This window comes from Choloepus didactylus, chromosome 1 (assembly GCF_015220235.1).
Source record: "Choloepus didactylus isolate mChoDid1 chromosome 1, mChoDid1.pri, whole genome shotgun sequence".
Classification (NCBI taxonomy): domain Eukaryota; kingdom Metazoa; phylum Chordata; class Mammalia; order Pilosa; family Megalonychidae; genus Choloepus; species Choloepus didactylus.
Window position 1 is genome coordinate 109780639 of NC_051307.1, and position 12835 is coordinate 109793473.

At 39.7% G+C, this 12835-nt stretch overlaps 1 protein-coding gene across 2 annotated transcripts in view; it reads left to right on the top strand.

Annotated features, from left to right (window-relative positions):
• Window positions 1-4142: 4142 nt before the first annotated feature.
• The window catches only part of DCUN1D1 (defective in cullin neddylation 1 domain containing 1), a 34182-nt gene continuing 25489 nt past the window's right edge, over window positions 4143-12835 (top strand). Inside the window, exons 1-2 of one of the 2 annotated variants that reach the window (XM_037839784.1) lie at window positions 4699-4918; window positions 6330-6414. Coding sequence is in view for 1 of the 2 variants with exons in the window: in XM_037839780.1 (XP_037695708.1) it covers window positions 4379-4381 (3 nt within the window). In the remaining variant the exon portion in view is untranslated. Of the gene's footprint in view, window positions 4382-4698; window positions 4919-6329; window positions 6415-12835 lie in introns of those variants that run through there. The other variant, XM_037839780.1, reaches the window with a different exon arrangement.

The window sequence follows — 12835 nt, forward strand, 5'->3', positions numbered from 1 at the left end:
GCCTAGGGATAGTCCCTGAAGTTTATCCCTTTGTCTCTGATTAAAGACTCTTTTTCAAGTGGTTCCGAATGTGGGGGGAAATGTCCCAGGCAGTCATTCCTTTGGCTTCACTGGTGACCCTTACCAGGGAGGGGAAAACCAAAGGTCTTCAGCTTCTTCCCCCACTCTGTCCGGTGAGTCTGGCATGAACTTGGGAACAGGCCTTTCATGTTTGTCTTCCTGAGGTTTCGCTAAGGCCCACTTCTGACCCTGAAGCTTAATTCTGCCTTTAAACATTATTATAATTCTGGATTGATACAACTTACATGCCATGATTTACTCAAACAAAATATGTTGCATTGGTCAATCTCATTTAATTGTACATCTTTATAAGCAGTAGGTAAGTTTGAATCCAGTAAGTGCTTTTATGTAAATGTTGGGCAAAATTGAGTCCATCCAAGTGTGGGAAGGTGGTGGTGGCTGTACATCCCAGACTAGTGTCTTCGGACTGTAACTACCCTGCCGGTTTAATTTTAGCTAGATGATTTACCAGAAATGTTAGCAATCTGTCTTTTCAGATTACTTTTGCTCTTTCTCTTTGCTAAAAGACAGGTTTTAAAAGTATGAAATCCTTAGTTTTACATGTTTCTTTAAACATCCATTTTATCAGTTAATGTTATTTATCTTAACATGACTTTATAAGCAATTGCAGCAATACTTTTCAAATAGCTGAATGTTTTACCTTGAAAACTTACACTGTCTACAAATATTCCATATTAATTTGCCTATACAGCCATAGGTATGCAGTGAATATAGATGGTGTGTGTATACTATGTGTGTGTATGCATAAGTAGTAGATTTTAGCTAAATATTTCCATCTTATTTCTTATTATTGTATTGTAATAGCTACTATAAAAATAATCATTAGAAATTCTGTACTTAAAAAAAGTTCAAAGACAACTTCAATATGTGAAACCTCAAGACAAAAAAGTGATATGATCATGTTAATAATATTCTTTTTGTTAATCAAATATTGTAATTTATGCTTTCTCTTCAGGATCCTTTTCCATTTTAAAAATACTCAGGACAATTTCAACAAATATGTTTATTTCTCAACAATGACAATTGAGTAATAATTCTTCATTTCACATTCAGTACTTGTAGCTAAGAAATGCAGTAATGGGTACAGTTGCTACTACATTTATCATCTGACCATATGGCATAATGTACATCTCCCAAGGAAGGCAGACATTCCATTGCAATAACAAACAATAATTGGCACAGTTTTAAGACTGACAGACGGACAGTTGTCAGATATCTCCTTCTAAAAATTTTATTAATTCAACTTTTACTGTGTAGCTCACATATGTCATATATGTCAGACACCTGCTTTGACACTGAAAACTCAAAGATACTGCAACTGAGTCTCTAGTCCAGAAGGGGAGAGAGGAAGTGGTCATGTAGGCAAACTTTAGCCATACAATGTCAAAAGCATAACTGAAGTATATACAAAAAGTCATGGAAGTGCCGAAGAAACATGCCTAACTGCTGGAATCCAGGGAAGAAATCAGGAGCCAGTCACAGAGAGGATGGTTTTTGATTTGCGTCCTGATGTATTGGTAGGAAATACAGTGTTCTGATTAAGAGAACAGGCTCTATGGCTGGATGGTCTGGATTTAAATCCCAGTTCTGCCACTGACTAGCTGTGACACTTTGGTCTTCTTATATATCCTCTCTGGGCTTCAGTTGGCAACTCTGTAGGATGGGCATAATCAATGGGCATGGCTCACAGGGCTTAAGTGGGGATTAATTTGAGTTAATATGTGTCACGGGATGAGAACAGTTCTTGGCACATGGAAAGCCTTCAGTCAGTGTTAGCTGGTATGCCAGGGAGAACAAAATGAGAGAAAGCAAGGAGACATGAAGGAGAATGGCAGTCTTGGTCTGTTAAAACTGAAACATGAGGTGCATTTGTATGGAAGGTGTTGGTCAATGACAAGGTGAGTGGACAGATTATAGGAAGAAAGCCTTATATGCCACCTCAAAGAGGTTCATTTATGGAACCAATGGAGAATTTTAAGGAACTAATTCAGATTTACATTTTAGAAGGAGCAATGGGGAAAGATTAGAGGACAAAAGATTAATTAATTAAGAGGCTACTGATAGTATGAGGAGAGCTAGGATAAAGGTTTGGCTGAGGGATGGAGGGTGGAATGCAGGTTCAAATGATATTTAGGAGCTAAAATTGATGAGACAGTGACAGATTAGATGAAGGGGATGAGTTAGGAGTTGTGGATGACACTCAGATTTCTAGCTTGGATGATCTGGTGAAAAGACAGGAGGAAAAGCAGGTATTGGGATAAGATTTTGGATTCGTCAATCTTGACAGACCTGTGGAACATCCAGGATTAGTGTTTAGGCCTGCCTCTCAGGAACTGGAAATATTTAGGATTCCTCAGGATATAGGTAGTAGTTGACATTAAGGGAATGTGAATGAGATTGTGACACAGGTTGTATTCAGGAAAGAAGTTCAGGGGTGTGTCTCTTGGAAAGCTCAACATTTAAGAGCCAAAGAGTCAAGCTGGCAAAGGAAAGCAGACATAGTGGAAGGAGGAGATGCAGAAGAAAGTGGAGTCCAGGAAAATGATGTAGAGAGAAAATTCAAGTGTTCAAATGCAGTAGAGAGGTCAAAAATAATGATAACTGAATTGTCCCCTGCAACAGACAATTAGAAAAAAATGCTTAAGAAAACCCATGAGCAATTAGTTCAGTAAAGTAGAAGAGGGTGGGGTGAGAGATTCAGCAAATCCTCTTCATTAAGGTACTAGGTGTTAGTTACTATTTTAGGTCAAAGCCTAGGTGAATTCCTAGAGATTGTCTATAGATGTGGTCCAGCTTCAGTCTTGCTTCATGAGGCAAATCCTGTGCTATTCTTGCAGAGTCATTTCTTGAGAGCCTAGTAAGAAGCTTGACACATTAGTATGCACATGCTATATGTTGGTGGAATGCATGGGTGAATGGCCTGTGGTGACCAGGGATCTGCCTTGGTAGAGACCTGGGAGCTCCAGATATATGGCTCTAGGAAGTGCCAGGAGGTCTTCAGGAGTTGCCAAAGTTCTGTTGCGTTTGTAAGAACTTCAAAGTCACGGAGTTACAGGATGATCTGGTAGTTTATGCCTGTGTTTGGGGGTGGAGGGAAGGGTGCTGGTGATGATGGTGGTAACAGGTCTATTCAAGGTGGTCCTGTTCTGAAACACATATACACTCTTGGCTGAGTCTTAGATGTGATTTTTTTGAATTGTATGCTTTGTTACCCATTTCCTCCCTCCGTCCCTTCCTTTGTGTGTGTGATGGTGTCTTATCTGTCCAATTGGATAGTAAAATTCTTAAGAGCAGGGACCACTTCAAACCTGTCTTTCCCATCTGTTCCACATAGACTTGCCCACTGGATCAGGAGCTCACATTCCTGTGGGAAATCAGCCTCACCAATATTAGAACCAAGAGTAGTCCAAGCCTAGACTGCCCACTCGGTGAGACATAACCCTGAGCTAAAAACTGTCCCGTAGTTACTTCCCCAGACTTATCCTATGAAGGTTGAATTGAGGGGATATTTAGAGCAGCAGGCGCTGATCCTGCAATATCCCCCTCCAGCGGTTTCCGTGTGGCCTTGAATCCTCAGTTCTCCTTCCCAGACTATAGTCTGGGGCCATCCCACTGCTCACCTGCAGACCCAGGTCTGGGAAGAGTCCGGGAGCCTGTGCCACGCTAAACGGCATTGCCCACTGGCATATCCAGGTGGGGGAACTGATGCTGTCCAGATACTGGAACCAGGGGAAAAAAGAAGAAAACACTTCGGTGGTGGTACTTCACTTTAATTCTTTCTTTTTTTGGTACTCATAGGGCGGGGTGGTATGGGATGGATCTAGAGCCTCAGTCATCTCTTTGGTCGCCCCCAGCTGCTCAAGTTATTGGCCACCGCTCGTCCTCTCCTCAAGCCTGCGAAGACGCCGCCGGCGCCGTCTGACAGCTGAAGGAGCCGCGTAGGAAGCGGAGGTGGGGTGTCCCTCGGCGCCCCCACCCCGCCGCGGCGGAGACGCCGGGGCGCGGGAGGATGTCGTCGCGCGGAGAGTGTGCGTCGCAGCCCCGCCCCCGCCCGCGCCCCCCCGCTCCGAGGACCCCGCGCCCGGGGGGAAGCCCCGCGTGGGGCGCCCGGCGCCCTCCCGGTCCCCAGCCCTCCGCCTCCCCGTCGCCCGGGGCTGCCTTCTCGGGCCGCGCCGGGGCCGCCCCGCACTGCGCATGAGCGGGAGCCCGGCGAGCCCGTGAGAGGAGCCGCCGCCGCCGCCGCCGTCCATTCGCTGCGGAGCCGGAGGAGGAGGGGAGAGGCCTGGAGGACACCAACATGGTGAGGCACTCCGGCCGCCCGCCCGTCCCGCCGGCTGGGGGCCGGCCGCAGCCGCGCACCCCCCCCCGGCCGGCCTCCAGAACCCGGCGACAACGCAGCCCCGAGTCTCGGCCCGCGGCCTCCGTGCCGCTCTCCGGCGGGGCTCTCCTCCCCGCCTCACCCTTCCTCCTTCTCCCCTTCCCGCCCGGGCGCCGCCGCTACGCGAGAGCCGAGGAGGCGGAGCGGAGCCGGGCCTAGTCGGGAGCCCCGGGGAGTGTGGGGCGCGGGGAACTGCACCTGGTACCCCTCGCAGAGGCCCGGCGTGGGTGGGGGAGGCGTTGGGGCGGGGGGAGGGGATGGGGCAACGGCCTTGCCCTTGCTCGGCCCCCTCGCCAGCTCCATTGTGTCTGGCCCGGGACGGGGGTCCGGGGTTCCGGGTGCGGAACCTCCCGCCGCCCGGCCCGGGAGAAGGGAAGACTTTCCCGGCGCTCTTCTCCCTCCCCCCGCGCCCAGCTCCAACACCCCTCAGATCTCCCAGGCAGTTGTGCTTGAGGCGGGGTATCAGCTCTTTTCCTTTCTCCATCACTCTTGATGCGTCCTGTGCTTTTGGAAATGAGAGTTTTGCTGGCCAGTTGGTGGGGGTTATATTTATCTTCTCTACTGAGAACACGGGAGACCGCTGAGCTTGGGGAACGTGAGGGGCGGGGGGTGGGGGATGAGGATTAGGGAACTGCAACCTGTTCTCATTTCTTAAAATTAGGAAAAACAGACTTTTGCTACCTTGTGAACACATAATTTATTTGCGGTGGGAGGAGTAATTGTTTCATTTTAGTAGTCAAAGGCGATTTGTGATTTTAACAAATCAGTCAGGTCACTTACTCCCTTTTGTTTGGGGAAAAAGATTTCTTGCAAACTAGAAGACCCTTGTAGTCAAGGTGATTTGTTTACATCGCTAATTATGTACTTGATTCCTTGTTGGACTCTCTTTTTCAGAAGAGATGTTGGACGTTATATAGTCTTTTAAGTGTGGGCTGAATTCCATGCAGGTTATTGTATGTAAAATTGATACTTTTTTTTTTTTGCTCATGGGGAATATAAGGGACTGTTTGAGGTAGAGAGTGTGTGTGTGTGTGTGTGTGTGGAGAGGGACTCCCCCAGTGTCTTGTTTTTAGTTGGTATTATTTCTGCTGAATGACATTTATTTGGCTCCAACCTGGTAATATTTTGGTGTCATGTATGGATATGCGGTTTAGTTTGCCATGTATTCGAAGTTACATTCTATGGTAAACTCCACAAAAATTTAAAATTTGTATTTGTGAGAAAAGTTTGCTGAAAGGTAGGTTAATGTTTGGATTGATACCATGGTGTTAGATTTATACACTAGGGAGTCTAAACAGATTCTAATGGTCTTAAATACTTAGACAATAATAGACATTTAGTAATAGACATTACTCCCAAAGTTTCTGGACTCTTGGCATGTAGATGAGAAATAAGTTTGAAGTAATGAAATGTAATTCCCTGGTAAATACTCTGTGAGAGTGTCAAAAGTGTCTGTAGGCTGTAGCATACTAGTTTTATATAGACTCACAGAATAATTGAATTAGAGCTGAAATGACCTCAGAGATCATTTAGTTTACCCTTTCTCCTTTTTATAGAAGGAGAAATTGAGGCTCATGGATGTTTTTAAGATTCAAGGTTGCACGATTGTGGGAGAACTTTTCTCCTGGTTTATCATGCTCCCTGGTGTTTGCAGTACATGTAAATCTAAATCTTTTAAGTCATATTAAATCAAGAGAATTGGTTCAAAAGTTGATTTAAAATTACATACTCAGAGGAAAACCCAAATGTTATTAATGAATGAGCTAAGTAACAAAATTCAAATTAATGGATAACTGATGATGTTAATTACTGTTTTTAATGGCTTTTTAAAAACTGGATTTTAAAATTTAAGATTTTACTTTGAACATAGACCTGAGCCTACAAATCCAAATGAATGCCTGCCTGTTCCAGGTTGTCCTTTCAAAACTTGTTGCACATTCTTCACATATCTACAAGTAAGTCAAAATAGGGCCTAAATTTATTTCAGCAATTATTTATTGAATATTTACTGGGTACCAGACACTGTTCCAGGCACTGGTGGGATCTATAGATCAGTGAACAAACAAACATTCTCTGGTGAAGGTTACATTTTACAGGGAGGGACAAATAATAAACATAGTATATGTATACTTTTCTCCCTTACTATGATAGAAGGTGGTAAGTGCTATGGAAACATATTGAGCATTGTTAGGGTGGGGGATTGGGAGTGCTGGGGCATGGTTGAAGTGGTGTTGTAGAATGGTTCCTTTGGGTAAGCTTTACTGAGGAAGTGTATTTTGAGCAAACTGGGAGATGAGAGAGTAAACCATGCTGAAATATGATGGAGAGTTTGAAAGCAGTGAGGAGAACTTGTGGCTGAAGCAGAGTGCATATATTGGACATGGGGGGTGGGAGTATAGATGGGGGAGGATTTGGAGCAGGTGAGGCCTGATCATTAAAGTGTGGGGATGGGCATGATGGGTAATTTAAAGATACTAGTTTTTACACTAGGAGATATGGGAAGCCCCTGAAGCTTTCTTAGAGGTTTGATAAACTTCCTTGTTTCTGCTGTTCCATAATGTCCATTAAAGACTATTCTCTTTTAAAGCAGTTTTTTAAGACAGCAAAACCTTCTTTACTCTCTACCTTGTAGCTTTGGTGTTCAGAGGTTTGAAGTATGTTTAAGATGACTGTCCACTGTTCAGTAAAAACCAGTTGACCATCCAGTTTACCTAGGCACACTCGAGTTAAAAACAATACAGTAAAACCTCTTTCACAGATTGCTTTTGAATGGTTCTGGTAGTTTGTAGTTTAATGGCCAGATGCAGAAAATTGGCCTCTGGGGAGAAAGAAAGGAAATTAACATTTATTGAGAGCGTATTGTCTGCTAGTCAGACAATTTACAACCATTATTTTATTTAATCTCTATTCTAATTTGTGAGATAGATATTACCACCTCCTTTTACATATGTGGAAATGGAGGCTTATAGGTTCTAAATTTGACAAAGCTAAAGGGCTAGTATGTGGCAGAGCAAGGTGTCTGGTTCCACGTTTTATGTGCCTCCCCACTTTACCCTGCAAGTGCGCTTTCAGTACAGGGGTGGACTCGTAGATTATTTTCTCTCTGGTTTCTTCCCCATCATATTGAATAGTGGCCTGGTGTTTCCATATCAAATCAAATGATATGATGTTAAGTAATTGAAAAATCACAAACTCTTTTTAGCGCATGTAGTAAAACAATGAGAGGTTTTTTGTCAAGTTTTAAAAGAGCAGCGTTCACTTGCGTCAGTGGTTGCTTTGATTATGGTCTAGAGACGTTGGGTCAAGCATAATGAAAATCTGGGTGAACTCCTCCCTTTAGATTTCAGTATGTGTTCAAGTTGTGGTAGTATTAGCCACAACATTTGATGAAGAGAAGTAGTTCCAAATAGTATTCAGTTGCTTTGTGTACACGAACAAGCTCTTGAATAACCAGCTGACTGTCCAGTTTATGTAGCCACTTTGGGTGTTACAACCGACCCCCCACCCCCCAAGAAAAAAACAAAAACATAAAGTGAAAAAATGGCACTAAAGTGTCTTTTGTCAAATTTATTTTAAATAATTAGTACCTAATCACTGAGGGGGGCATTAGCTGCTGTGGTCTGTATTATAAAATTTTGACAGATGTACTTGTAAATAGTTCCATTCTAAAGAATTATATTACATTATACCTTTGAAACCCTCAGTACTGAATCTGGAAATTAGCTGCTGAAGTACATGGTCAATTTCCTGGTCATATATGTAGGGTATTTCAGTAAACATTTAGAGTGTTTGTTATTCATAAGATTCTAATATTTCTGGATTTGGGAATTGAGTAGATACCAAATCTTAGCATTAAGAGATTTCATTTTTCCAGAATCACTTATTCTCTTTATGAAAAGAATGGCTAAAGACAAGTATTTTGATAGGGATTATTTCTATCCCATTATTATAGGTTATCAGGAATTAGCAAAAGTAATTATTTTTAGTAGTGAAGAAAATCTTCAAACCCAAATGAAAATATTTACTCTGTATACAGTTGTCCTCTTTAGAATAATCAAATAATTCTGGGGATGGGTAAAAATTAATGTAATTAAAAAACTGAGAAAAAATCTACAGAAACCTACAAACCAGTTTTAATTTTACAGGTTTATTTCGTGAAATTTTTTATTTCAGGTGGATTGCCATCATTTTTCATTGTGTACAATACATATAACATTCACATTTGATTTAGTAGTGCAGCCCTTCTTAAAGAAGAGTTAAGTATAAATGTTCAGGAAATTTTAAGTTGGGGAAATTTATGAATGTTAAGTAAATAGCACAGGCCTAAACATAAGTAATTATCCTAAATTTCAGATTGTAATTTAAAAGAATGTTATTTGAAGATCTTTTGTTTTATGTAATATTTGAAATTGTACACCATTTCTTGTATTTTCTGGCCATAACCTATGCATGTATTTTTATTTTCTCTGAGTTTCGAGCCATCTTATTGGAAAAGGGAACCCTTACTTCCAGTGTCCATTGTTTTCAACCCCTGATATACATTGAAAGCTATAGATTGTAGCCAATTGGTTTCGTCAATTATTTTTAAAATAGACTATAAATGTTTCTTTCTTCCTGTTATTTTGCTTGTCTTAAAAAGAACCTATTCCCCTCCTCTCTTCTCCAAAAAAAACCCCTAAAGGGAAGTTCCACCCCTAAATTAGTCTTTTAGTTAGGTTGTAAGGGAATACTTCTGGAGAATTTTTAGTCAGAATGAAAATTGTTTACGTTTGAAAAGATAAAGGTTGATTAAGTACTTTTCCATAAAATAGGTGAAGAAATATTTTTCACCTCCCTCCCCCTCACACACACTTCAGTCAGAGGTTGCACTTTCGCCTTTTTGTTTTCCCTTTCACTTAGAGACAATGTAGAATAAATGGAAGGACTGCATGCCTTGAAGGCATGCACCAGGGTTTCATTCCTAGCTCTGCTACTTTTTGGATAAGTCTGTCCTTCGGTAAATCCTGCTCAGATGCTCAGTTTTCTTGTTGGTGGAATGGGATCAATGATAATCACCTTGCAGGATTGTTAATAATCAAATACCTGGCACACAGTAGAATCTCAGTAATTTAGCTAGTTTTCTGATTATGATTATTATTCTTTCTTCCTTTACCACTTTCATAAAGTTTCTTCTACTTTTTTCCTCGGGAGTATTCTTCCTTCTTTCCTGAACATGTAAGGAGTTCATATTATGTATGAATTACAGTTCTAAGGGTTTAACATGAATTAATTCATGTAACCTTCACGCTCTTTTTTTTTCAGATGAAGAAATTGAAGCCCAGAGAAATTAAGTAATTTTCCCAAAGTTACACTGCAATTAAGAGGCACAGCTAGGATTAAAATCCTGCCAGTCTGGCTTGAGAGTCTGCACTCGTGGCTAAAATCATCCTATTTGTACTGCCTCTTTGTGCAAGTAGAAGGAAAGAGGATTTCTAGCTACTCCTACCTAGGTTCTTAGTCTCCCTCTTCTGCAGAACTTTGCCCCTAGGTGAAAGGCTTCTCTAGGAATAGGTAGTTCCTTAAACTGATTTTTTTCTTCACTTTTGACTTTAGCCCTACAGTCTAGGGGAAGGTTTTATAGATGAGTGTTTTGAGATACTGGTAACATTTGGTTACACCTGATAAGTACTGTGTATCATATGTGGAAAGTATGATTTTCCTAGACTAAAACTACTAAATTTAGGAGAAACTTAACCGTATGCAATTCTGTAAGAATCAGTATACAAAGCTTTTAGTGAAAATTATGGGTAACCTTTAAAATGTTTTAAGTTTTAAAACATTGTCTTTTTTGAGCTAGAGTTAATGAATCTTTAGATAACTAGAATTGAATTAGAAACTTAAGTCCTTAAAAAATATAAAGGCTTAGGCATCTGTTTCTTTCTGAAGTTCAGGCTGAAGTTGGAACTTAAGGGTGAGAAGATGAAAATTCAGAATAACAGAAATAATAAATAAAACATCTTATTTTTAAAAGCAAACAATTATCACTTATCCCCATTAACATTATTTCTGCTTTGAAATAGTTAAGACTTAGTTGACTGGAAAGTCATTTTCCACGTTCAGTGTTTTTCTTGAAGGAAATACTTAACAGGAAGAATTTCTCAACTTTATAATCATTCTTATTTTTTTTTAGCATAGCCCCTCCTAGCCTTCGTTTTGTATTTGTGATATGCTTGGTAGGCTCAGTGGCAAAATACACTTGACTATAATACTTGTCTACGTCCAGAGCATTTGTCTCAGTTTTTTTTTTTCAGATAAACTACTATTTTAAATGTTATTCTCAAATTTCTTGAGTGAAGAAAAAAATGAACATATGCTAGATTTAAGTATTAAATTATATAAATTGATAACTTGGCCATTTTTCATTTTGAAATGCTTTTGCTCTCCAAATTATGATAGTATTTCTTACTTTGGAAAAAAATGAACATATGCTAGATTTAAGTATTAAATTATATAAATTGATAACTTGGCCATTTTTCATTTTGAAATGCTTTTGCTCTCCAAATTATGATAGTATTTCTTACTTTGGAAGTCTTTGATAAAATTGCAATTAGCTTTCTGTTACAAGATGAAACATTTCTCTCTTCTCTGTTAGAATTAAAAATAATCAGAATATAAGTAAGTCTCAAAGTAAATTTCATAAACTACATTTGAGTGTTGAATCATTATAGCTGTTTTATGTTTTTTTTGTTCTTAGGAAGCTCTCACTGGGTTTGTAGTAGAATTAAAGAAAATCCATCTGCTTTTTCCTCCACCTGTTTTCTATTCACCACTCACCCTCAGTAGAATTCTCTTCAGATTAGTCACCCTTTTCCCCTTCCTTAAGTTGAGAGAAATTTAAACCTTTGAATGCTGCATTCAAAATTAGAGCGTCTTGCCTGGTGCACCCATGTGGCTTGGAAAAGGGGGTGGTGACAGTGTTATAGCTTCCTAAATAGGTCTAGGGAAAGGGCAGGTATATACAGCTCACTCCAGCTTTGCTCTGGGACAGCTTCTGAGACCACAAAATTGAGTATATACTCCCTAGCATGGGAACAAGGGTTTAAATTATTTTAGGCAAGGGAGGGTTCTTATCAGACTCTTAGCAGGAATGGGATTGCCTATAACTGCTTGGCCTAGCTGGAGCCCATACTATCAGTTCTTTGCCGGCTATCACTCATTAGCCTTTTTGTGGCATTGGAAATGTGTAGTTGAAGCACCTCTTTAAAAAACAAAACAAAACATAACAAAAACTGTTAATTTTGCCCTACATACCCAAAATTTACATTTAAACCAGTTAAAATAGTTTACTATTATATACATTTTTTAAAATAAGATGTGACATAATGTTAAGTAATTCATTTGTGTAAATTTGATATGTTTATGTGGGTAAGATAATTTTTCATCCCTTTCTGTTCTGCCAGTTTTCTAGTATCTTGCTTTCTGATAGGAACTCATTAATAGAATAAAGAGCTCTTTAGCTTGTAGAAGTAACTTAAATTGTGGTTTCCTTACTTTTCAACAAAAGTGATGGAAACATCACAGAACAGAGCTCTGGATTTAATGCTGTATGATAAAACTCCACATAAACTTGATTTTTTTGCTGTATCCAACTTTTAGGAAGAATGGAGGGGGATTATACAAATAAGTTATATCAGGTTTAGTTAAAATGTAATTTTTTTATAACACAGCTGAATTTTATTCTTGCAAGTGGTTAAAATGGGAAATATGTTGTATATATGTTACCACAATAAAATTATTTTAAAATTACATTAAAAAAAGTAATTCCCATGATGTGTTCTCAGAGTTGGTATACTTACAGGTTAATCTCCATCACTTTCTACAACATTGTACAGTGGTTACTGATGATCATAGTGACCCTCAGGTACTTAAGTGTTCTTCACAGAAGGATTAAAATATATATTGGTGCACTGTATTTATTGGGGGAGAAAGGTATACTGACTTAACATTTAAAAACAGTAGTCAATAGAAAAAATTGAAATCAATATGTTCTCCTTGTTAATTTTTGGTTAAATGGAAAATTAGGACAGTTATCTTCCTTGTCATTCAATTTCATTGTGGATTTATTGTTAACTAAATAGTGAATCTTGAGAAGGAAACATTTTTCAAAAGGGAAGGACCGTCAGAGGTTTGATAGATGTATTGTATAATTGGCTACAAGTTAACCTGGTGTCCAGAGATGGTTGAGTTACTTGTGAAGTAGCAGTAGGTTAGTGAATTTATAATTTGTCAATTTTATTGGAGAACAGTGGTTGAGATTTTAATCTGTAATCCTAAGCAATAACACATTGTAAGAGAAAGGAGAGTATAACTGACAGATCAGACTTTAGGGCATAAACG